This window comes from Myxine glutinosa, chromosome 6 (genome assembly GCF_964187855.1).
Source record: "Myxine glutinosa chromosome 6, kmMyxGlut1.1, whole genome shotgun sequence".
Lineage (NCBI taxonomy): Eukaryota > Metazoa > Chordata > Myxini > Myxiniformes > Myxinidae > Myxine > Myxine glutinosa.
This window is the reverse complement of record NC_136266.1, coordinates 129912100-129939372: the sequence shown is the minus strand read 5'-3', so window position 1 is coordinate 129939372 and position 27273 is coordinate 129912100. Positions and strand designations below refer to the sequence as shown.

Genomic DNA, 27273 nt, shown 5'->3' with positions numbered 1-27273 from the left:
CTGCCGGTCCTTCGTCTCCATTACTTCTGTCACCTCCTCCAACTTCTTCGTCAACCCCTCATGTACCATCTGACATTCCTTTTGTGTTGCTACTAATTCGTTTTTAATGTCCTTTTGTGTCGCTTTTAAACCCCCGATGATTGCAGTGTTCTTTTCCACTTGGTCCGCTAGTTCCCTTTGTCCGACTGTCAGCTGTTCTACTCCCTTCGTCAGATCCTCTATGCCCCCTTGTAACCTCGCCGTATTATTCCTCACCTCTTTCTCCATACGCTTCTCACCTCGCTTTACCTCCTCGCGTAGCCCCGAAACCTCCTCACTTACTCCTCGTCGTATCTCCTCCATCTCCTTTGTAGATGCCACCCTCATCTGTCCCAATTCATCCCTCTGAGCATCCAATTTGGTTTCTACCCCGATTTTTACCTCCTCTATCTGCTCTCCCATTCGTTTGATTTCCCGGGCAGATTGTTCCCCTATTTCCCGCAATTTGTCCTCCATCCTATTTTCTAGCCCCATTAACCCATTTTTCACCTCTTTTATCCCGTTGTCTAACCCCTCAAAATTATTGTCTAACTTCTCACCGGTACCCCTCACTTCGTCCCTCATTACCCCCACTTGGTTTCCCATTACCCCCAATTGCTCACTCTGCAGTTTGAGGGACGCCTGCATTTGCGCCATAAATTGCTCCATGAGGGCCTGCATTTGGGCCATCCCTCCCACTTGTGCAGCGGGTGCGGCCGCCGTAGCTATGTGCGAGGCGCCATTTTGCGCGCCCGCAACCTCGTGCGCGAGGACGCCATTTTGTGCGTCTGATACCCCCTCAACCGCCTCCTCATTGCTCTCCTCCTCCCTTTCTTCCCCTAAGTCCTGGGTTACCGCTAACCCGTTTATCTCCCCCACCGACATCCGATCGCCTTGATTGTCCATGGCGCGATCTCAAAATTCGGGTTTTATAAAACAACGCAATTTTGGCAGCTCGTAATTTTGACCAAAAATTCTTTTCCTACACGTTTTAAAAATTTGGTTCGGGCTTCGAATCCCACTCCCAGACACCAATTGTTACGTATCGCGGTTTAGATGTTATGACGGGCCGAGCGGATGGTCCAACCGCGACCGTTACAGGATCCCCAATTGGCCCGATTCCACCCGACGTTGACCAGATCGCACCACAGATATTCAATCGGGAAACCTCTAAAGCGACCGAAAGAGAAGGAAAAAGAGAAGAAGACAGAGTACGGAGGAAGAACAGATTTATTATACACACACAAGCAAAAAGGAGCAATCAAGTTTATTTACAACACATAAGACGCAGGTGACACAGTGCAAATACTAGCTTATACAGACTTAATTAACCCTGGGACAGAACAAACTCACGTACACAAGAAGGGTGGAAAGGCAGGAGGTGGATGGCTGGAGGGAGAGGAAGGTCCAAGGGGGTCCTGCAGCACAACCGGCGCGTTTAGCAGCCGCCGTTCCTTCACGGCCCTGCTCCAAACCGCCGTTCAGGCCCCCAAGCTGCTGTTGTGGCTGCTGTGGACGTCGCGTGCTTTGCCAGGCCTTGTCCGACTCGTCTGGTCCAAACCCTCAACTCTTTCTTGGTCCACTCACTCTTTACCACCGACTCCTCACCGCAACCAACGCAACCAACTGACCACCACCACCGACTCCTCACCGCAACCAACGCAACCAACTGACCACCGACTCCACTGACTGACTCTGACTCTTCACCGACCCTCTCACTTGCTTCTTGCGTGCGCGCCTTTTATAGCGCCTCCGGCGATTAAGCCGCCGGCCTTCAGGACACGCCCATCGGGGTGCTCACCTCGGCCCTGGTTGGTCATGCGACCCTCTGGCTCCGCCCTTGATGACGACGGGCGGGCACGCCTTTCTTCCCCTCTATGACGAGGTGGAGACACGCCTTTCTTCTCCGACCCTGCCTCGTGGTCAATGGCGGTTATTGGAGGGGAGGTAATTGGCAATCGAGGCCCGGCAATGACAGAAGGGATGTAAAAGGAAATGGAGATTTTGGGGATGGGAATGAAAGGGGATCTATTCTCTTTCACTGGTGCAATGGAGTACTTCAATTAATAGGAGACACAGCCTTACCCTAAAACACAGAATAAGAGATAACTATCAAACAGGGGTATTCTATTATTTGGCTGACGTGTATGCTTGTGGACTAATTATGGGATGCCCTTTCACCTTTACACAGCTCCGGAGGTAGGGGGGCGCAGAATAAACAATAATAATAATAATACAGCACACAATCAAAAAAATACAGTCCTCATCTCCGCAACAATATATATATATATATATATATATATATATATATATATATATATATATATATATATATATATATATATATATATATATTGTTACAGACGCGGCTTAGATGTTATTTACCGAGCGGTTTGGTATGACCACGTCTGCACAGGTTACCCGATTATACCCGAACGTTGACTAATCGCGCTACGCTAGGTCAATGAAGGAAAAGACACACGGCTGGGATTAAAATGACACGACACCAGGGATACGGTTCTCAAGACCTCCGGAGGAGGTTATATTCGTTCGGAAGGTTAGATTACAACTACAAGAGGGACAGCAAAGGAAGATAGGCACTTAGACACAATCTTATATTATTCCCGACAGACCACAGAGAAACGGGACAAAAACTGACTCACACGGGGATTGATGGCAAGGAAAGCGGGTATTCGATGGCCAGCACAAGGTGCACCTTGTGCTCAGGGACAGGATAGCGCGGCCCAAAAGATGCAGGAGGTCTCTCAGCGCTCGGAGGTGGCTCTCTTGTCTTCTCAAGCTCGGGGCGCATCTGACCTCACATCCGGTAAGTCGCTGCGTATATCCGGCGGGGAGTGACACGCCCTCGGCTCGTTAGCTCCGCCCCAGATGGAATCGGCTCGTTGCTTCTCATTGGGTGCATGCGGGGGGGTTACCGGCTCCGCCCTTGACGAGGGGCTGACAGGGAGCCCCTTCGTGGTAACCCCGTGGAGCGCATGGTCATGGCGGCTAACCGAGCTGGTGGGAGGACGCACACTCCCCCCCGCGCGCCGTGGTTGTAGTTGTTGTTGTAGCTGTAGTTGTTGTTGTTGTTGTTGTTTGGGGAAGAAGATGGAAGGAGGTATGGGAAGGTCCTAAACTCACTACTGGTGCCATATAATCACATTCTGGTGCAACGAAGAGTCAGAATTAATGGAAAGGAGTCCTTAACTGACATAGACTAAGAATAACTAGCAAGATGTCCGAAAGTTGTCTACGTGTGATGCGGTGGACCTGGGCACGACATTTAATGGGGGAAAAAGGGGAAGGTCGGTTCTACAGAGTGTTGTTTACAGACAATGGGACTAGGGAATGGGGGATTGGGGATAGTTGGGGAGTATTGGGGAAATAGGGGAATATTTACAAGCGGATATGGAGGCCAAATTCCATATTCGCAACAATATATATATATATATATATATACATACAGTCATACCCCGTTTTACGCCATTTCGACCTACGTCAAATCCGACTTTACGCCACTCTTCTAGAGTAAATTTCAGTTCAGCGAACGTCATTATGTGCGACTTTACGTCACTCCTACATCATCATCTCCTTTATCTCGAAGGAGGAGAAGACCATGCCAGGCTACAAAGTCGCGAAGGAGCGGCTAACGCTAATGCTTGGGGGTAATTGCACCGGCGACTTCAAGCTGAAGCCGCTCTTAGTGTATCTTGGTGTATCATGTGTGTGAGTATGAGGATGAGCTTTAGGCGCAAATGAGGAATTGAATGAGGATCTTTGGAATGAACTTGGTGAAATGAGGCATTGGCCGAGAATGGTTGTGTGTGTGAGAATCTGGTTATCGTTAAAAAAAAAAAAAAAAACACCTTTAGAGGACATTTTTCCCCGCAAGCGGGGGTTGGCCTTTTTCGGGAACTGTGGTTGTTGTTGTTTTTCGGTCCCCTTTTTGAAGCAATGTTTTACGGCTGGATGCCCTTCCTGACGCCAACCCTTTTTGCCGCCTTTAACGACAAGCAGGGAATTACCAGTGAACTGGTACTCAATTTGCCGACCTCGGAAGGATGACAGGCTGAGTCAACCCCCCTGGCGTTAATTCAGCGATTGACCGGGATTCGAACCCAGGATCCTAGGATCCTAGGATCCTAAGCCGGCACCCTAGCCGCTAGCCCAACACCAGGGTCTAATCTGGTTATCGTTGAACTTGGTAAAATGAGGCAATGGTCTGGGATGACCGGAGAAAGTGTATGAGTGGTGTATTGAGGACATGTGTAATGGTGTTGAGTGATTGACTTGCATGGGGTGGAAGTGGATAAATGGAGAGAATACTTTGTGTGTGGGAATAAATGGTGTGTGGAGTGAGTAGTGTGGATTGAGTGGTGTGGAGTGCATGGTGCGAAGGAGTGGATGGGGGAGGATGGACCCCTTCACGAATACCCGGGGAGGGTAGTTTAAAGTTAGGTAGAGGGAGTAGGTAAATTGTTTGGAAATTGACATCTGTGGTGCAGGGAGTAGCAAGTTGTTGTTGATGCATATCCTTGTAAAGAACCGATCGACGTGTGCATGTGCACATGTGCATGGATTTGCAAATGCCTGCCTGTACGTCGTCGTTTCTGCGTATATCGCATCGTCCAAAAATAAAGAAGCAAGCAACTTCGGCCGCTCGAGTAAAGACGGGGCACGCCTACTACTCGGAGGCGAGCGTTGATCCCCGGGGCGGCCGGGTTCACGGAACCCTGAGCTCGTTCGTTCGTCACAGACAACACGACACGACCACCAGTGAAACTGCTCGGACACGTTGGGTAAAGCACGCTGTGGTGAAGCGGGCCGCGGAGCCACTCGGCACACAAGCCAGCTCACGGTCGATACGTCCGTGCCGGTCACCCCGTTCGAGGAGAAAACCCGACCGATAGAAAACAACGGAGGGACTCCCGACGGGGAGCGGCAAAGATTCAGGACGAAGCCGCAGCCTCCTCCAGTTATTTACTCTAGTTTTACGAATTACGGTGTTTGTCTTCATTTTAAGGCATTTTTAAGACATTACGCCCGGTTTACGTCAAAAACCGAGTTACGTCACGGCTTATGGAACGAATTAATAACTTAGGCTAGGGTATTACTGTATGTATGTATGTATGTATGTATGTATATATATATATGTACATATATATATATATATACACACACACAGACTTGGCATTTAATATGGAATATTTTTTTTGTGGGGGTGAACTTACTTTTCAAAATGACTTCGAACCAAAAGTTCATTAGAATTATGTTGAAATTATTCTATATTTTGTTAATGTGACCTTTAAAAGAAACAAAAACCACATTTGACAATTCGAAGCAAATAAATTGATCCTTGAAAGTGATGTAAACTGATATCGAACTCAATTCACGGACAGTACTGTGTTAAACTTCTGTACGTTTTCCAGAAGTATCTCTTTATTTTGCACATTAGCCAAAAAAAATTTCAACAAAAACAAAAGCTAAATTATGACTGGGATTACGGATAATAAAGTTACAGTTCAGTACTTCGTGTAACCCCCACGAGCATTCAGGAGAGCACGTACACGTCGAGGCATGCTGTTCATGAGATTTGCCAAGGTTTGGACAGGAATCGCTTGCCATGAAGTGACAATAGTCTGCTGCAATTCATGCACAGAGGTAGGCTGCTGGTCCAAGTTGTCGATTTGACGCGTTAATTCTGCCCACAAGTTCTCCATCGGATTCATATCCGGGGACTTGGCAGGCCACTCCATATGCTCGACACCACGGTCAGCAAGAAAGTGTTGGATCATGCGAGCACGATGAGGCCGTGCGTTGTCATCTTGGAAGACAAAATTTCCTCGAAAGGCTGCACGAGAAAATGGAAGCAATGTTTCTTCCAGAATGACCCTGTACTTGAACTGGTTCAGGTTTCCATTCAGAACAACCAGGTCAGTTTTGCCCTCTGCATGAAAAGCAGCCCAAACGGTCACCCCACCACCTCCAGCTTGGACTCTTGGCACTATACAATCTTCGTTGTGGGCTTCATGCACTTGTCTGCGCACTCGGACGCGGCCATCTTGACGATAGGCCAGAAATCTAGACTCGTCACTGAAGGTCACGTGATTCCAGTGTCCTGGCTGCCTTTGACGGTGCTCTCTGGCCCACTGCAATCGGCGCTGGCTGTGTTGTCTGGTCAGGCGTGGCTTTCTCAGGGGACGCCTGGCATGATAGCCTGCTTGAACCAGTAGTTGGTTGACTAGCCTTCTGGATACAGGCACATTTGTCAGTTGCTGCCACTCAGCCCTAAGCCGATTAGCTGACTTGGAACGGCCATTGCAGACTAACCGGTGCAGCTGGCGATCATCTCTCCTTGTGGTTCTGCGTGGACATCCTGGCCTCGGTATTGGAGTAGGGACACCCCTCTGAGCATTTCGTTTCAGGATCTTTGACACCTGACCTTGAGTGATGCCTACTGCTGAGCAATAGCACACTGTTTCATGCCAGAATTTCGTAAAGCCACCACTCCATGACAAACAGCATTGTCAAGTTGACGGACCATCTCCAGAGGAAGCGGCAATAACTTTTGTAGACGTGCAGCAGTTGTTATCCACTAATACAGAACGCAACAACCCTTATATACCCGATTGTGAAGCCAATCGTCAAATGTACCTGTCATTACATTTTGTCACGCCACCTGTGATATAATCCTGTTGTTGACTTCTTGCTGCGAAAGACAATCAGTGACATGGTTCTTTCAGCAAAGACATCACCGAAGGGAAAAAGAAACTCACCAGATTGATATACTGAGTTCAGAAAGTAAACCAAAGTCAAGAAAAAAAAATATTCCATATTAAATGCCAAGTCTGTATATATATATATATATATATATATATATATATATATATATATATATATATATATATATATATATATATATATATATATATACATATATATATATATATATATATATATATATATATATATTGTTGCGGTTTTGAGTTTGTACTAATAAAGGTTAAATTTCCCCCTCATAGTTTAGTCACACAACAACATGTAGCCTCGCGATAGTTCAGTTATTTCATAGTAAATGTAAGCATAGTCCTTTTCCTGTGTTAGTTTTGCGTTGGGTAGAATAATGAGAGTTAGGTCCTTTCATCGCCTTATGCCGCCTTATGCCGCCTTTGGCTTTTTGGCGCAAATTAACATGAGGCAGGCCTGGCAAATCGAGGCGAGACCAAAGGAGGGCGGAGGAGAAGCCGACGGTAAGAGCGAGCTGCCAATCAGGGCTCGAAGGGAGTGGCTGCGGCACTGCGTCAAAAGGCGTGGTTAGAACATTCGAGAGAGCTAAGGGGGTTGGCAATATAACCCGTTGCGCGAAGCCCCCACCACAGTTCTGTGGAGGGAGGCGCTTGAACAAGTTCAGAGTTCTGAGAGTTATGGGCAGAGGCACTTGTGAGAGTTACGAGTTCTGAGAGAAGACGCGCATGAACCCAGCTATGAGCGCTCTTACAAATTGGACGCTCGGTTGAGCTTGAGGCAGAGCCTCTATTGGGTTACGCGAGGGAGAGCGCGCCGGTAATTAAACGCGCTGTGGAAAACCGCCAAGCCTGGCAAGAGACGCCTACATTTCCCTCCCGCCTGCCTGATCTGTCCTTTGTTCGAGAGACACGCTACAAGGATCTCTTCCACTGCCTGCTTGCTTTCATCACGGGATGTGCTGTGACCGGAGAGAGAGCCACGCTGGGCGGGGCCGTTCCTGGACGACCAAGTCAGCGAGTGAACATCATCCTACCTTCATTTCCCCCTTTGAGTGTGATCGGGCCCATGTCTGGGGTTAACATAAGACTGTATAAGGCTGCTCTGTGTCTCTGCTTTCTACCGATCCTTGTACATAATAGTGTAAATAATAATTAAACCTGTGTTCTTCCTTTGATTCTACCGCTTTTGTGTTTTCCATCATTGACTAAGCGTGGTACGAATAAAACCCCTTAATCGGGTTCCAATACCAAAGGTAACTGCACGGACCACGTGGTACGCAATCCGCTCGGTGTACTCAGATTACGCGTGGCTCGTGCGAGGCTTGATTCCCCGCTTCCGTGGCGGCGCAGGTATTTAGGTACGTGTGAGAATTTTCCCGAAACCCTACCTTGTGTTTTCCCGGGAGGGGCGATTCAAGTCTCTCGGTTGCGCCGACCCAACAAGAACAAGGGGCTTAATCTCCCCTTATATATTGTTGCGGATCCGGGGGTCGGCGCTTCCCTTACCAAGGTGGGGTTAGTCCCCTTGTCTTTTAAGCTGGCCATTCCCCCAGTCCTCTGGAAGTTACAACGCTCCTCCGCGGTCGAGATTGGCCAGGGTGATTGGTCAAGATGGAGTCCCAAATACCTGCGTGCCAATCCCTCCACGAAGCATGGAAATAACTCCCGCTCAAACCACGGACAGGTGGAAATTTCCGAGCGGTTTAGCAATCCGCGATTCGAGCCGTTAGCAAAAAGACTAACCCGATTCTGAGCGGTTCTAATCGTGCCACGTATATTCAATTGAGAAATCACTAAAACGATCAGATGGAGAGGAAACCAAAGTAAAGGAAGAACACAGGAATTTATTATACAACTTACAACTACCAAGAAGAAAAAGAACACACAGTGCAGCCTTATACAGTCTTAATTAACACGCCCAGGACAACACAAACAGACTTACACGAAAGGGGAATAGCAGGAAGGAAGGTCCAACCAGATGAGCCAGCGTTGGCTCCGGTCCCGGTTCACACTCCACTCCGGTCCACGCTCCACCTCGGTTCAGGCTCCAGTTCCGCGGCGAAACCCGGCAGGCAGCGCGGTTGGTATTGTCGGCGCGAGCGTACCTTACATGCGGGGGGTTCATATATCGGGGAGGAATTGCGTCCGTGAATCGGGGGAATCGTGACTCGTGACTCTCCACCCGCGTCTCTCGTCGTGGATCTCGTTCTCTCGTCACTTTCACTCCAACGGTGTCACTCTCCCCGACCGACTCTCTAAGTAGTGCCACGCGAGCGCTTATATTACGCGCTCGCGTATCAAGCCGCGTGCTTTTAGGACACACCCACCGGTGAGCTCACCTCGGCCCTGGTTGGTCGCGAGGTTGGTCTGCCGTTAACAGGGCTACGCCTCGCTCCGATAACTCCTCCCCCTTTTTCAACGCCCTGACCGCATGGTTAATGGCATTTGAGCCAGGCAGCATACGCTGCTGGGCGAGCAGAGGCGCGTAACCCAATTTGGAGAGGGCTAAGCGCAAAATGAACGGGATTGAAAAAGGGGCCTATGTTATTTGATTAATGCAATGCAGAGTCAAACTATTGGAAACAGAGCCTTACCTGAAACACATACCAATGAAATAACTAGAGAAGTTCCTATGGTGTCCTACGTGTTGCAATATGGACTAACTAGGGTGCGACCTTTGACCTTTACCAAATGGGAATATTTACAGGGGGTTATTTACAAGGGATTATTATTTCCAAGTGAGGGTTCTAAAAACTGCAACAATATAGATAGATAGATAGATAGATATATATATATATATATATATATATATATATATATATATATATATATATATATATATATATATATATATATATATATGGAGTTGCTGATATGTGCTGTGAGTGGACATGGGAAAGAAGTGGAGGTAGGCCCTTGTCAGAGCTTGCCTGCGATGTTGGCATTCATGGATGACCTGACAGTTGTCCAACAGTCAGCTGATACAGCAGTAGAGGTACTGTGACGACTGGAAAGGTTGATGCTTTTTTGTTCCCCGTCGCACCGCGGAGCGAGGGAGGGGGAGGGGGGAGGGAAGGGGGGGGAGGGGGGAGGGGGAAAAGGGAGGGGGGGAGGGGGAAAATGGAGGGGGAGGGGGGAAAAGGGAGGGGGGAGGGGGAAAAAGGGAGGGGGTGGGGAGAAGGGGAGGGGGTAGGGTAGGGTGGAGGAGGAAAGGAGGGGGAGGGGAAGACGGAGGGGGAAGGGGAGGGCCAGTCAACAATGACGTTGCAGTTCTCATGGTCGGAGAGCAGCACAACAATCGCGACATCGTCCTGCATCTTCGCAACAGCACGAAGCGGATTTTGGAGACTCACCGATCCTGTGACGCCCTCCAGTACCGGCGTTACCGGGCGGTGGAAGGGAGACCCGTACATTCCCAACCCGTACATTCGCCCTCTCGACTCAAGCTCACTCGGACAAAAGCCTCGCACAAATTACACCGTGAAGGCCCAATGTCCATGTCTATGCCACAAATCAAGTACGTGAGCGGGTCGGGCGCACTGAATTGAAAATATATAGAACGCTCATACTCCGTGAAAAGTGAAGCCGCCGTGTCGCCATCTTGGTTAGCACGACTCGACCAACTCGCTTCGTGGATCTCGTTTGTTTTGAACGTGTGAATTACGTGCGAACGTGTAACTGTGAGTTTATGGCGGCAAGGAGCATCACGTGATCGCTCTGAGCGAATCAGCGCGCTGCTCTGCCACCTCATCAGATTCTGTGTATAATATTCCTCGCTGAAATGCGCTGAGGTAAATATGAATAAAAAATATGGATCTCGTAAAGATGAAAGAAAAAAAAACCTATGTGGTGTGAATGGCAATGTTCCTCGCTGAAATGTGAAAAAACGCAATCGCTTTTCGCTCTGAAATACGTGCGAACGCGTAACTGAGTTAATGGCGGCAAGGAACATCACGTGATCGCTCTGAGCGAATCAGTGCGCTGCTCTGCCACCGGTCAGATTCCATGCATAATATTCCTCGCTGAAATGCGCTGAGGTAAACATATGGTAAAAAAATATTATGAAATTAATTTTTTTAGTTCGGCCATGTTCTTCCCAGGCTCAATGGCCATGTCTATGCCAAATATCAAGCACGTGAGCCTCTCCGTTTAGGAGTCTATCGGTAACATTACACACACACAAACTGTGTTTTATATATATAGATGGATACTCGTCAATTAACTACTCAGACATTCTAAGCCTCTAAGTCTAAGGTATGATGAATGCTTAGCCATTAGTTTCCTTATTGACTATAAATGTTTGCAAAAGTTAGAAATCTGATATATATATATATATATATTTCTTTTTTACACCACACCACCCTTTCCACATCCCTCTTTCTTTCATGGACTCTGTTTTCTCTCCTCTTCCAGTATTCTTACTTTCTCTCTTCCCTCTTTGTTAGGTCCCTTATTGTCCTTTTTTCAACTCCATGCTCTTCTCTTCTTTTTATCCAGGTATTATGTGTTCGGTTGTCCGTCCGGCTGTGCATCCGTGTGTGATAGGTTTTCGTTTCCACGATAACTTAAGAACAGCTTAAGGGATCTAAGTCAAACGTGGTACAAGTATGTATAATGATATAAAAATGAACTGATTAGATTATGGGGTAAAGAGGCCAAAGGTCAGAGGTACGGTTAGGTAAAAATCTGTTACCAGGCTAACTTGTGTGCCAGTGATGGAATTTTGACCAAACTTGGTATGAGTATATATTATGATGCAAAGATGAACTGATTAGACTTTGGCATGAAGAAGTCAAAGGTCAATTTTTTTTGCCATGTCAGGTTAAAATGTGATACTTGAAAATAGCTGAAGGAATTGAAATGAAACTTGCTACAAGTATTATTATGACGTAATAATGTGGGCGGGGGCATATCAGCCGACATTGAAGAGTGTCGTTCTAGTTCTTTTTAAAACTTTTCAAGTCTAAAAATGTGTTCTGTGGTCACATTGTTTCACTTGAGTTAAATATCTTTCATTAATCATTTTTCCCCACCGTCTTCGTGCTTTATGTATAAATTTTTGCCATGCTATTCCCACATTACATGTTTATAATAATGACCTGTTATTGTTGGTTGCTCCCGAAGGCGACTCAGACAGTCTGTGCCTTCCCCAATGAATCAATTTCAGGGAGTGTCTTGGAGAAGCACACGAGCCTTGTGATTGTGACACCTGGAGGAACTGGCTAAAGAAGATTAAAGATATGAAGCCTGAAGAATGTATGTGGGAATCTGGGATCCAAATTGCTTATATTCCCTGTTATACAATCCTCTCTATTAGCAGTGAAGAATAAGGGTATTGAAAAAATCTTAAAATCTTGACATACACATGGGTGACTCGTCCGTACTAATCCCAGGCAGTTCGCCTCAATTTTGCTGGGACTTCAATAAAGGGTCACCTTGGGTTCACCTTAGTTGAGCACAAATCAATTCAAATTCACCTGGGAATAGCTTTCACCTTAATATCACTCTGTAATTAATGTAGGATGTATACTGCTCTTTAAGCGACTCACTGGCGATTTGCAATCTTTGATATTGCATCTATGTTTTTTGCAATATACACAAGACATTTCTCTACATTTGGGGCCTTCTCCACGATAAAAAGCAACTTCCATGGATTATTTATTTATTTTATTTTCAAGACCAGAATTTATAAAGTAGAAAATTGTGACTGCATTTGAAATTGACCTGTAAATCGCCTATGGTTCATGTCATTGTATGCTCGTATTGCTCACGAATATCATGCAAATATATGAACCTCTTTTGAGTAAACACATTGGATTTATAAGGACCGAATCACTCCTGTGTATCGCTTGGGAAACTGTTTATAGAACAGCACAAGACAAATCAGACGGATTCTCACCGATCAGAATCATGATTCTGTAACCTCGCAGTGTGATGCTTCATTTGTATAAAATTAATATATTTCTTACCATGTATCCTAAAGTTCCTTACGATTTTAGTTAATGTGGTATAAGATGCAACAGAATAGTACTACATCTTGTGAAGGCTAGTTATTATCTGTCTGCATTAGCAGACAAAATGAACCATGGTTTTTATCACCTAAATGGTGAACGATAAGTTGATCATGGGAAAAGAGTTGCGCCTGACGTTTTGAGCACGAGCGCTTCGCCAGAGCATTACCCCCTCCTTTGCTCTGGTGAAGGGCACAAAGATGTCAATGTTAACTGTACCATATTTTCCATAACAGTAACCTCGCTCGTATAAACTTCTACTTGCTAAAAGCTGCTGTAAACTGTGATGCCTTGGCAGTAGAAAGGCAGAAATGTGGGAATAATTTGTCATATCAACATTCTTGGACTGCTCCATAATGTTGAAGCAATTTGAAGCTTTGGAAAAGGAAACATTGTTGTAGGGCTAACCAAGCCAATTAGAAATGAGTATATAGAGGATGGGAAGAAACAGTAACGTGCAAGTAAGAAGGTAGGATTAATCAGGGTAAACATTATTGTGGGTAAGGATAGGGGGACATGAGATCATCGTGCACTGCGTGCTTCATACCTTGGAGAGAAGAATGGGATAAAAGATCCTCAGAAATACTGTTCCATAAATAGGGAAGAAAGACGAACAAAATAGTTGAGGCTTGCAGTTAGCCTGACTATATAGGTGTTTAATCAAGATGGGGCTACTGGATCATAGGTGTTTAATCAGGAGTTGTATCCTGGATTGGCTGGGGAGGTTTGGAGGCAGATGGAGCTATACCAGAGCAGAGGTGGTTTAATAACAAAAAAAGAGAGGCCACGACCTGCCTATAATGGGAAAGCAGCAGACCTTGTGTTTGGCCCTATCGCAGGAGATGCCAATAATGTTGAGCTTTAGATTCTACAGAATCCAGGAGGGACGTGATGCGGGATTGCTAGCCCCATAGATGATTGCAGTATTCCATTGAGCTTGGGAGAAAGGCTTTAGAGACTGAGAGTTCTGATTTTTGAAACAAAAGAGGATATCCAATTTGTGGCTTCCTTTGGGCACAAGCTTTGCTCTGCAGTCATCCTTGGAGAGGTCTTGTCTGATGGCGATCAAACTTAAAAAGTCAAGAGACTGAACACTGAACCTCTTCCAGTGGTTACACACACACACACACACACACACACACATACACACACACACACACACACACACACATATATATATATGTATACACTATACATACATACATACATACATACATACATACATACATACATACTCTTATGTTTGTGGGGGTAGGTGATGAAATACCACAGTGGAGATAGAACTGTGTCGGGTAGCATGGACCACGTGTGAGTAGGAAGTCAATCTCGATGTATTTAAGTAGAAAAACTGAGCTTAAGATTGTTTATGTGTCTTCACATCGTGGGTGGAGCTTGTGTTATCGAGATAGGGGTTAAGATTAGTTTCCCTGGTATGTGATTGCCTCCTGTGGGTTTTCGCCTACGTTTTTTTACATCTACAAGACCCACCATGTAACTACCTCCAACAACAACAACAACAATAACCGACGTAACCACCAATAGGACCCGAACATTCCCGATCGGGCTAAACCACACCCCACCCTACCATCGCTGACAAGACCCAAACATTCCTGATCGGGCTAAACCCCGCCCCATCACCGCCGACAAGACCCGAACATTCCCGAGCAGACGAAACCCCGCCTCCAAGAAATCTTAATCAGCAACTAAGCCCCGCTTCTAGAAAGAGCAGGGCCGTGAGGCCACGCCCCGAGGCTCGGGCGATTGGTCGGGGTGACGAGAGAGCGAGAAGATTCGAGCAGGAGAGAAGAGGAATAGCACGTCTGACTATGAGTCTCTTTGTCCTTTGTCTCCCTGGGTCTCGGCTGCGGCTGGCTCGTGTAGAGCTTTTGAGGAGAGCTTTCCGAGCTGTTGTGGGACTTTTGAATAGTCAGAGGAGGAGGTGTTGTTGACAGAGGTGCTCTTCGGGCACAAAGGAGGTTGTGAGCAAGGTGAAGGAGGCTATCCTGTCTGCTTGCCTCACGTTGGTGGCTGTTACGGGCATGACTCCGCGCCATCTTGTGCGTTTCACGCGTGAGCGGCTTCGGGCCACCTTGTGCTGCCGAATTCATTTGGCGATCTCGTTGGAGCAAAGCTGAGTGCCGGCCGGCTTTAAACAATTTATTGGACACCTGAAGGAGCAGCGCTCCTGCTTGAGACGGACGAAGTGATGGACAAGACACAAACTCGTCCGAGAAGATGTTTATTGTATAATCATCTCGGGAACTCTGAAAGCCCGTTTATCGGGTTCGCATATATATATCCAAACCAAAAAGCATACATCAGAACCAAAGCCCCGCCTCTCAGGCGAGGCACGCTTTGGTGGTCATGTGACCGACAGGTGCAAAGGATTATAACCTCGGCGCCGCGGTTTGGCCGCCGGTTACGTCACCGGCTTGGGCCAGGAGATTCTGTTGCTGGTCTCGAGCTTTGGGGGACCCATGGGTCGCTACACACGCCCCCCCAGAATCGACTTGGTCCAGGAAGGTCAACCTGAGGGGGGTCCGGATGACCCGACCGAAACGACCCCTGGCTGGTCGCGGGGGGGGAGGGGGGGTCCGGTGTGGTGGCGGGTGGCCGGACGGGGGGTGCAGTGGACGGGGGGCGGCCGCGCCGCGGTGGGAGAGCCAGCCGTGGCGGCTGGCCGACGTCCATGTGGGCCGGCTTGAGGCGGTCCACCGAAATCCGGTCCGCCCGGCCGCCGATGCTGATGACGAAGGACTTGTTGTCCTGTCGTAGGACCCGGAAGGGTCCGTCATATGGTGGCCGGAGCGGCCCCCGGTGCACGTCGTGGCGCACAAAGACGTACTCCGCCGTGCAGAGTGCTGGGGGGACGTAGGATTGGGGGTCGCCATGGCGGGACGTGGGCACCGGGGCGAAACGTTGGGCGGCCTCCTGGAAGTCCATGCGCTGGCGCGCGGCGGACCAGGGGCTGGTGGCGTCGGGCACGAACTCGCCCGGGACGCGGAGGGCCTGGCCGTACACCAGCTCGGCGGTGGACGCCTGGAGGTCCTCCTTTGGAGCTGTGCGGAGGCCCAAAAGGACCCACGGGAGCCGGTCGGCCCAGCCAATTAATTATTTAATTTTTTATTAATGCCTTATTTAATTAAATTTCTAAAAGATACATCTTCGGCTGAAGCACTCGTGGTTTAGTTATGCTATTTGTCAATTGATTAAGAAAATGTTTTATGATAATCTTTTATTGATTTTAATTATGTAATTAATCAATCAATTGTTGTACACCTCTCCCTCCCAATGCAGTCTCTATGAGCTGCACTGCGGTATTGCCGGGCGCCAGAGGCGCCCTGGCAATGCCGCGCTGTGGGATATTTAATTATTTGGCATGGGGGCGGTGTACTTTGAATGTATCTTTACTTGTTTTCTCTTATCATTCCCCTGTCTGTTTTTGAGTCTGCATGGAGGGTCCCTCAAAGTAGCAAGTATTTCTTTTACCTCAACATTAATATTGACATTTTATTCTTTGCTATATTTCATTAAATCCTTGTGTTGCATTCTATTTGTGGTGTTGTGTTTCTCTGTTCGTGGGTCCGAGGATAAACCTGTGTGGTGGCTGTCCAGGTATTCACCCTGGTTTCTTCACTCATGCACGATGGACCAACCACCATAATTTTGGCTACGTGCCTCGGGAGTAAGAACGATCGGTCATTCGTCACCCAGCGGTGTTAACTGCCGGGCTGACACGACAATACATACGTCCATAAGTATTGGGACAGTGAAGTCAAATTTGTTATTATTACTATACTGTATACCGTATGCTGCTATACTATACTGAAAGACGGCCGCATTCCAGTGGATTGGGAACTGAGTACCCTCGTCCCTCGATACAAGGGGAAAGGTGATCCTCTGGACTGTGGCTCGTATCGAGCGATAAAGTAATTGGAGCATGGAATGAAGGTATTGGAAAGGGTGTTGGAGAGGAGGATAAGGAAGAAAGTGAAGATTGACGAAATGCAGTTTGGATTTATGCCAGGAAGAGGAACGACAGACACGCTTTTTATTGCAAGGCAGTTGCAGGAGAAGTACATGGAGAAGAGGAAGAAGTTGTTTCTTGGGTTTGTTGATCTGGAGATAGCATTCGATAGGAATTCCATGCGAAGTAGTGACATGGGCATTGAGGAAGATAGGAGTGGAGGAATGGTTGATCAGAGTAGTGATGGCAATGTACAAAAGAGGGCGCACAGCTGTAAGGACGAAGGACGGGAACAGTGGTGAGTTTGTGGTGAAGGTGGGAGTGCATCAGGAATGGGTACTAAGTCCACTACTATTTGTAGCTGTGATGGAGGTGCTGGCTCAGAACGTAAAGGAGGGTTTTTTTTTTTTTTTTTTTTTTTTTTTTTGTATACAGATTCGAGGCTCGTGAAAGAGCTAACATTTATCAAACAAACAAATCAAACAAACAAGCAAACAAAGTATATTAAAAGGGGAGCGGTCGACAAGATGGGGAGAGAAGGGGAGGAAGCACACAAACACAACATTTGAGAGCAGGGACATCGGGAGATGTGAGGGAGGGAGAGGGCCTGGGGGGAGGCAGGATAGGTATAAAACGCAAGGACACCAAGGAATTCCAGGAAAGAAGTCGGCACCTCAAAAAAGTGGATTTGGGGTGAAATTAGCGGGGGTAGAAAAGATCAAGGTTTTGGATTGGGGAAGATAAGAGATGGTGGTGAACAGCCGTTTTAAAGACCTAGAGGGAGGAGTGGGATTGAAGAGAGTGAGGGAGTTTGTTCCAGAGGCGGGAGAAAAGAGGAATGAAGGAGTGAAGGTTAGCAGAGAGTCTTGATTTTGGCAGTTTAACCATAAGAGGGTTGCAGGCAGATCTTGTGCGACCTGTAGGAATATTTGGGGGACAGAGCCCAGAGAGAGCTGGGGGAGCAAGGCTGGAGAGGAGTCGGTAGAAGACGGAAAGACCACCAACCTGCCTGCGGTGAGTAAGTGAAAGGCCCACGGAGATAGCGTCACTGAGAGGTTTACCGTGGGAGTTGTTGTATGCAGATGATCTGGTGTTGATTGCGGAAAGTATGGATGGACTGAAGGAGAAGATGAACAAGTGGAAGGAATGTATGGAGACAAAAGGTCTGAAGGTGAATATCGGAAAGACGAAGGTGATGGCAAGTGGTAAAGCATGTGGTGAGGTGGAAAGAACTGGGAAGTGGCCGTGTGCTGTGTGCAGGAAGGGTTTCGGAGTGAACCCCATTCAAAGTACAATGTGCGCTGAGTGGGTTCATCAAAAATGTATTGGTCTGAGAGGGTCATTAACCAGTGTGGCAGCTACATTCAAAGGTGTGCACAGAGGGAGCTGCAGATGGAGGAAATGTTGAGTTGGATCTTGGAGACGGCGTGAAGCTGGAAGGTGTGAAAACATTTTGCTACCTCAGAGACGTGCTGAATGGAGAAGGTGGATCAGACTCGGCAACGGTTGCTGGAGTGAGATGTGCATGGAAGAAGTTTCGGGAACTGAGTGGCGTGCTGACGAGGAGGGGAGTGTCGTTGAAACTGAAGGGAAAGGTGTATGCTGCATGTGTGAGAAGTGTTATGATTTATGGGAGCGAGACATGGGTAATGAACGTCGAGCAGCAACGAAGGCTGGAAAGGGTGGAAATGCGAATGGCTCGGTGGATGTGTGGAGTATCGTTGAGAGAGAGGAAGACAAATGATGAATTGCGAAAGATGATGGGAATAGAGCCTGTGATGGATGCTGTGAAGAGGAGCAGGTTGAGATGGTTTGGTCATGTGTTGAGGAAGGATGAAAGTGACTGGTTGAGAAGAGTGATGGAAATGAATGTAGAAGGAAGTAGAGGACGGGGAAGACCGAGAAAGACTTGGCTAAAGATGGTGGAAGAAGAAATGCGGGTAAGGGGGTTAACAAGGGGAGATGCAGAAAATAGGGCAAAATGGAGAAGATTGTCATGGGGACCGCAAGGTTAACCCCGCTCTAGCAGGGAAAATGGCCTTAAAATGCATGTTGTTGTTTGTTTGTTGCTATACTGTATGCTCAAAAAATTTCGATTTGAGATCAAAAGATGAATATGTGGCAAGAGTACAAAAAATCTGCTTTTATTTTTTGACATTTCTACACATATATCTTTTGCCATTGTCGAACAATAGCACTTTTAATGTTCAGTCCCCCCATTTAAGATAAGCATAAGTATCGGAACAAATGACTGACAGGTGTTTCTTGTTGCTCAGGTCTTTCTTGTTGCATTCATTGTTCACACATAAATGAGCTGTAAATGTCTAGTATTGGTTTTAGCCTTTGTCTTTACCTTGGGAGTCTGCCATTGGTGGCATTAGGCATAAGCTGACATGAAGACCAGTGAACTGTCTATGAAAGAAATGCAAGCAATTTGGAAGCTGAAAAAAACAGAAGAATTCAATTGGAACCATAGCACAAACATTGGGCATCGCAAGTACAACAATTTGGAATATCTTGAAAAAGAAATAAACCACTCGTGTACTTAGCAATAGACAGACACTGGCTAAGTCAGCCAGGGAAATCAACTGCAGTTGATGATGGAAGAAAGTGACACTGGCTAAGTCAGATCAGAACTGTGAAGAAAAACCCTAAAACAACTATAAGTGACATCACCAACAACCTCCAGAGTGCAGGGGTGAAAGTATCACAATATACCATTCGCAGAAGACTTCGACAGCAGAATTACAAAGGCTACACCACAAGATGCAAACCTCTCATCAGCATCAGCAAAATAGCAAGGCCAGATTATAATTTGCCAAGAAGTACAGAGGTGAGGCAGTGGAGTTCTGGACCAAAGTTTTATGGTTCTCGACCAAGATCAACCTTAACCAAAGTGATGGAAAAGTGAAAGTGTGGAGAAAGGAAGGAACTGCATATGATCCAAAGCATACTACCTCATCTGTGAAGCATGGTGGAGGTAGTGTCAGGGCTTGGGCTTGCATGGTTACATCTGGAACTGGCTCACTCATCTTTATTGATGATGTAACTCATGATGGCAGCAGCAGAATGAATTCAGAATGTACAAAAACATTTTTGTCTGCCTTTGTACAAGAAACATTGGGTGGAGCTTCACCATGCAACAATGACTCAAAAAAAACTGCCAATGCAACCAATGAGTTAATCAGGAGAAAAAGTAGAAGATTTTGGACTGGCCAAGTCAATCCCCTGATTTAAATCCAATGGAGCATGCATTTCACTTGCTGAAGAGGATAAACCCCCCAAAACAAACAACAACTGAAAATAGGTGCAATAAAGGCTTGGAAAAGCATCTCTAAGGAAGATACCAAGAGTTTGGTGATGTCAATGGGTCACAGGCTCAATGCAGTTATTGCATGTAACAGATATGCAACCAAATACTAACTATTACACTCCTTTAATTTACTTTCAGTTAATCTGTTCCAATACTTATGCTTACCGAAAATGTGGTGGGGGGAGGGGGGAGGGGTGTGGAGGGGAATGAACATGAGAAATACAATTGCTCCACAATGGTAAAACATGTGTACATAAAAATACCAAGAAATAAAAGCTCTTGCCTCATATTCATCTTTTGATCTCAAATCCAATTTTCTTGAGTATACAGTATAGCAATATGAATGAATGAATGATCGTTTAAAGGCCATTGTCCAGGGATTAGCCTTGGGGGCCCCATCACAATCATTGTTCCCTTTTTGAGGCAATGTTTTTTATGGCCGGATTCCCTTCCTGACGCAAACCCTTAGTCGCCTATCACGATGCGCAGGGATACGGTGTACCTATTCTAAATCGGGGTACACACCGGGATCATTCATCCCAGCAAGCTGGTACTCAATTTGCCGACCTCGGAAGGATGACAGGCTGAGTCAACCCCCCTGGTGTTAGTTCAGCGATCGACCGGGATTCGAACTCAGGATCCTAAGATCCCAAGCCGGCACCCTAACCGCTAAGCCAACACCAGACTATACAGTATAGCAATAATAACAAATTTGACTTTGCTGTTCCAATACTCATGGAGGGCACTGTGTTTGTGTGTATATGTGTACACACACACACACACACACACACACACACACATATGGATTTGTATGGTGATATTTCCGGTGTGACAGGATGAGACTAAGATTTTTCAGGATTTAAGGATATGTTGCATTCATCAAACCCGGATCTAATTGATTCCAGATCAGTACAATCCCACTAACAGGCAGAGAGCTGCTGTCTGCCTCTTAGTGGGATTGTGTACTCCACTGCACAATGTGAAATCTGTAAAAAGGAAGGCAGGGTTTTCCATGTGATCGAATGAGTCGTTGATGTCGTTGAGGACCAAGATTGGTTCCAACACACTGCCTTTGGCACTGCAGCCTCCAATGGGAAACGAGAGAAGAGCATTCCAATGATAGCCAAGCATTTGCATTTGCTTTATTTAATACAGCGAGCAACGACGTGTTTTTAAAAATCAAGGCACAGACTGGTTTCTACATCAACATCGGTATTTTTTCCCAAACAAGTGTTTAATGTACTGTGTTAACCATTACTCACGCTCACAGTGTATTTAATGTTTGTTGAAGTTCATACATAGCTCCCTGTCTGGAGGGTCATTTTCCTGTCTTGTGCAATTTTTCTTCTTTGATTTATAGGGAATGGACCAGCTACTTTGAGGTTGTATCCCAACAGAGAAAATGCATTCGCATTGCAAATTGCATGAAACCGGTGAACACACAAACATTTCTTTGTTTGTTTTTAACTTTTTAAATATGAATTTAAAGCTCCTGGAGGAGTTGTACGTAAACACATGTAGGACAAGGACATTAGATGATGCTCAACTCTGACATACAGTCACGTGAAAAAGTAAGTACACCCCATGTAAAGTTTTGACTTTTTCAACATATTTCAACATACAGCTATTTGATCTTCATTTCAACAATATTGACAGATAAAGGTGATATAATATAACAAATATCATGAAACATTTACATTTTGTAGTCCGTTGTATAATTTAAATAAACATAAATGCAAATTTCGCATGTGGAAAAAGTAAGTACAGTAGTACACCCCTACATTTATCACCACTTCAAATACCTAAAATTAGAATCAGGTGCACCAGCTCAGGTGCAAATGATTAGAACATCGTTAGAGAGAATCATGGAGGAACCTGTTTTATTTAAACCTCAGACATTTAGTTTGGTTTGCTCTTTGTTGTTGAAGTGTGCGGTGTCATGCCTAGATCAAAAGAGCTCTCTGAGGCCTTCAGAAAGAAGGTTATAGATGCCTACGAGTCTGGGAAAGGATTTAAAAAGATCTCCAAACAATTTGAAATCAATCATTCGACTGTCCGGAAGATCATCTACAAGTGGAGAAGATTCCAAACAACTGCCAACTTGTTCAGGCCAGGCCGCCCCAGCAAGTTCAGCCCGAGAGCAGACCGCCAGATGCTGAAAGAAGTCTCTGAGAACCCCAGAATGTCATCACAGGACCTACAGGTAGCTCTTGCCACTGTTGATGTCAAAGTGCACGAGTCTACCATTAGAAAGAGGCTGCACAAATTTCATCTACATGGGAGTTGTGCCAGGAGGAAACCTTTGCTGTCCAGAAAGAACATCAGGGCAAGACTAAAGTTTGCCAATGAACACCGAGGCAAAGACCAGCACTTCTGGAACAATGTGCTCTGGACAGATGAGTCAAAGGTAGAGCTATTTGGCCACAGTACCAGAAGACATGTTTGGTGAAAACCAAAGACAGCATTTAACTACAACAACCTGATACCAACTGTAAAGCATGTTGGTGGAAATATTATGGTTTGGGGCAGCTTTGCTGCACCAGGGCCTGGGCAGCTCACCATCATAGAATCCACTATGAATTCTTCATTGTACCAGAGGGTGCTTGAGAATAATGTGAGGCCATCTGTCGGAAAGTTGAAGCTCAACCGAAGGTGGACCTTGCAACATGACAATGACCCTAAACATACCAGTAAATCCACCAAGGAATGGCTGAAAAGAAAGAAATGGAGGGTTCTGGAATGGCCAAGTCAAAGCCCGGATCTAAATCCCATCGAGATGTTGTGGGGGGATTTGAAACGAGCTGTGCATGCAAGAAACCCCTCAAACATCGCACAGCTGAAAGAATTCTGCATGGAGGAGTGGGCAAAAATTTTTCCCATCTGATGTCAGACACTGGTAGACAGTTATAAGAAACGCCTACTTGAGGTTGTTTCTGCCAAAGGGGGCAATACCACCTATGAGAGCAAAGGGTGTACTTACTTTTTCCACAGAAGGAAATGGCATCTCTGTTAATTTTTTGTTCAACAAATTATTGCAAAGTCAATTTTTCATTGTTTTTTGTTCAATTCGATCACCTTTATCTATAGATACTGTTTAAATGAAGATCAAATATTGATATGTCCACATATGTTAAAAAGATTTTTAAAAACATTTCATGGGGTGTACTTACTTTTTCCACATGCGAAATTTGCATTTATGTTTATTTAAATTATACAATGGACTACAAAATGTAAATGTTTCATGATATTTGTTATATTATATCACCTTTATCTATCAATATTGTTGAAATGAAGATCAAATAGCTGTAGGTTGAAATATGTTGAAAAAGTCAAAACTTTACATGGGGTGTACTTACTTTTTCACGTGACTGTACGAATTACAAGGACATTAATACAGTATATGAGATCAGATATCAGAGAGACTTTAATAAATTCCAGTGAGTGTTAGAATATGTAAATCTAGATTGAAATGGTTTCGACATATTGGAAGAATGAAGGAGGAATGACGAGTGAAAATATACCAAATCAGGATGAACAGTAGAAAGTCATTGCGTCGACCAAAAAAAACAGATGTAGTCTAACAGTGGACGAAGGATCTAATGGAAGCTGGAATTTCTGTGGAAGAAGCACATGAGGCCCAAGATAGGAAAGGGTGGAGAGCTGTGGTTCATGCTTTATCCTGCATAGCAGCGAGAAGACAAATATATTGAGAATTGAACCCGAGATCCCTGCATTATGTGATCATTGCTCAGATGGGAACATTTCAAACAGAGGAACACTATGTAGTTTTGCCGATCAGGCTTTTCAATTAGCAAATCAATTTCTCGTAGTGTTTAAACCTACCTGCTGCACATACGTGAATTTTTCTAATGTGTCTCTTAGTTTGGCATAAATAATTACAGTACCTGTGTTATAACTGCACGTAACGTTTTTTCAATTCAATTTCACGCTTTCCCGGTGCAGTGCAGGGTGTGCCCGTTGCTGCTGAAGATGCCGCTAACTGTCTGTGGCTCATCACCAACTGCAAAACTTGTCCCAACTGCAAAACCCCCATTCAGAGGAACGATGGTTGCAACCATATGGAATGCACTAAGGTAGACGATCTGTGCATGTTTCAACAATGTCACGTTTTCATTACCGGAGGAAAGTCTTTCATGATGGCATCTCACAATCCATTTAAATTCACTCCTTGTTATGAATATAATGTGAGACTTATTGTTAAAAATGCTTCACTCTTTTCTTATTATTCATTGTTTGCGAATACTTTTGCCCTGTAAGTTTTATGCATCGTTTGCATGTTGTCTACATGCTGCAAGTCGCTGCAATGAGACAAACTTGAATGTTTATGAAGGGCTATTCATTGAGCTACGTGCCCTCACTCATCTCTTCTGAATATTAATCAAATGAAGCTCTTTATGCAAAGTCTGACGAGCTCCTGTGATCTGGCCTCTCTATGCTGGCATACGCTCTACTCGATCATTATTTCTGGCCAGGGCTATTTGTATAACATTGGCCTGCTCCTGCACTGAGCAGTGGATTGGTTTGCTTAGCATTCCCATCTGACCCCGTGATTCGAAATGTTGGGATCCGAGGTTCATATCCCATAAACTGTGTTGATTTCTCCAATGTTTACTCGTGTCTTTGTCTTGTATGCATTGTATGCACAAACTCACCCATGAGTGTTTAATAACTGTTAAATTTATTTGTATTTGTGCTTTTTTCTTAAATTTGCCCAACTAAACACTTTGAAGGAGCGGGATTGAGGACTTTGTTGAGGACTTGATGTCACATTTTACATTACGTGGAATTTACTAGTCTATACAGATATAATATGCTTATTCTGTTTGTTTGTTTGTTTGTCTTTCTGACGATTTTCTCTTAAATTCTTCCACGAGGGAACATAAAACCCATGTCATTAATTTTAGCTTACTTAATCCGATATTCTTACTGAAGAATGACGAGGTGATGGAATTGCGTAACATTGTGAATTCTACACTTGACTGACGACCTCCTTGTCATCGTTGCAGTGCAAGCACGATTTCTGCTGGATCTGCTTGGAAGAGTGGAAGAAACACAGCTCATCAACGGGTGGTTACTACCGCTGCACACGTTACGAAATCATACAGCAGGTCGAGGAACAATCACGGGATGTCGTGGAGGAGGCGAGTGTGCTTCTCAAAACTTTTGATTTACATTCTACTCTATCATTCCTGCCTCTATGATCTCTTTTTCTCTCTCTCTTTTCTCTCTCTCTCTCTCTCTCTCTCTCTCTCTCTCTCTCTCTCTCTCTCTCTCTCTCTCCCTCTCTCCCCTCTCTCCCTCTCTTCCACTCTCCCTCTCTCCCTCTCTCCTCTCCCCCTCTCTCCTCTCTCCCTCTCTCTCTCCTTCTCTTTTTATGAACTACGATTCATATTAAAGCACCACAGCTCACATCAATTGCCTCTTTGGTGTTCTAGTTCCTGTTGGATTTTCATTTTTGTATCCTCTTTGTAATGCCTCTGCAGCCGAAGAAGCCCGAGGCATTATGTTTTTTGGGTTGTCCGTCTGGCTGTGCGTGTGTTGTGTGCTTCACAGATTTTTATACTGTGATAACTTGTCTGACATGGTGAACTACTGAAGGTATTTTGATCAAACTTGGTACCAATATGAACTATGATGCAACGATGTACTGATTAGATTTTGGGTTCAAAGGTCAAAGGTCTATGGTCATATGAATTTTAATTTTAAATGGTTGTTACCACAATAACTTGTGACCCACTGTTACGGATTCGTCACTTCTGTTGTTGTGGTTTTCATCCACTGTAAACATTTTTGATTCCATGTACTATTATTGTTGTCGTTTAAGGGAAATAGAGATTACTATTTTCAAAAGGTAAAAAGGTTAATGTTTTAAATGAAACCGGAACTGGACGACGACGAAGAGGAAGAAAAGGAAGAGAAGGCGGAGCGAGTGAGTCGGACAAGAAGCCTAGCTGCTTTGAGGTCTGGAGCGAACATTGGCGAACGAGAGTCACGAGTGTACTTTGGGTTTCCTGGGAAAGGGATTCCTGCGACAGAGTTGTTTATCGCTGTGACAGATAAACCTGCGTGACAGGTTTTGCGGTTGATTCCGAAGAGACTCATCGGAGTGCCGTTACGCAACGAGAACGGGCCGTCTGCCATTTTTACCTCACGCAGGATTTGCGCTTTGCTCAAGGCTTTTCACCTCGCTTCAACCATTCTCACCGCATTCAGACGTTAATCTGGTGTGTGTGTGTAACGTGGCTTTTGAGTGGGAAATCTGCGGTTCGCCGATTGGGAGCCGTGGAACGTCCATACCCGAAGGTGTGATTTCCCAGTCGCCTTGAGGGCACCTTTGCGCAGCTTTGGCATCGTGACTGTGACTGTCATCCGAACGGGATTCTGGTCTTGATTAGACATCGTTCTGACGATCACTGGAGCGGATCGACTTTGGCTTGATGCCGGAATAGAGACATTGGGAATGTTCTTCTTTTCGCTCACTTGGAGCACAGTGAGTTATATTGTACGAACCTGATGGTACCATCATAGGAAATATATATTGGTTGTACAATTGATTACTATTGTTGTTGTACTGTTATTCTTGTGTGATCTTAATACAATACTTGTTTGTTGGTAACAATTGGTGTGGTTTCACCATTGATCTTTGACATACAGAATAACACATCTTTCTGCCGTGACTCCTCTCTGAGCTCGGAGGTACACCGTGACCGGGGTTTGGGGAGGAGCACATAACACCCACAGTAGGGATTTCAACCAAACGTGGCACTAGTATGGACTGCTGTACAAAGATGAATTGATTCTATTTTGGGTTCAACTGCTCAAGGTCATTTGCTCTTTGAAAATTATTTGACAGATCACAATTTGAGTTAGAAGTATCTGATGATTTCTCTCTTCTACTTTTCTCTCTTTTTTTCTTTTTCTCTTTTTCTCTTTTTCTCTCTTCTCTCTCTCTCTCTCTCTCTCTCTCTCTTCTCTCTCTCTCTCTCTCTCTCTCTCTCTCTCTCTCTTTCTCTCTCTTCTCTTTCTCTCTCTCTCTTTCTCTCTCTCTCTCTCTCTCTTCTCTTTCTCTCTCTCTCTTCTTTCTTTCTCTCTCTCTCTCTTTCTCTCTCTCTCTTTTTCTTTCTCTCTCTCTCTCTTCTCTCTCTCTCTCTTTCTCTTCTCTCTCTCTCTCTCTTTCTCTCTCTCTCTCTCTCT

At 45.4% G+C, this 27273-nt stretch overlaps 1 protein-coding gene across 2 annotated transcripts in view; it reads left to right on the top strand.

Annotated features, from left to right (window-relative positions):
• Positions 1-27273, top strand: part of ANKIB1 (ankyrin repeat and IBR domain containing 1) — a 308012-nt gene that overhangs the window by 213852 nt on the left and 66887 nt on the right. For both annotated transcript variants that reach the window (XM_078780540.1, XM_078780539.1), the window contains exons 10-12: positions 11935-12023; positions 24022-24152; positions 25086-25220. In XM_078780540.1, the coding sequence (XP_078636666.1) occupies positions 11935-12023; positions 24022-24152; positions 25086-25220 (355 nt within the window). The remainder of the gene's footprint in view (positions 1-11934; positions 12024-24021; positions 24153-25085; positions 25221-27273) is intronic.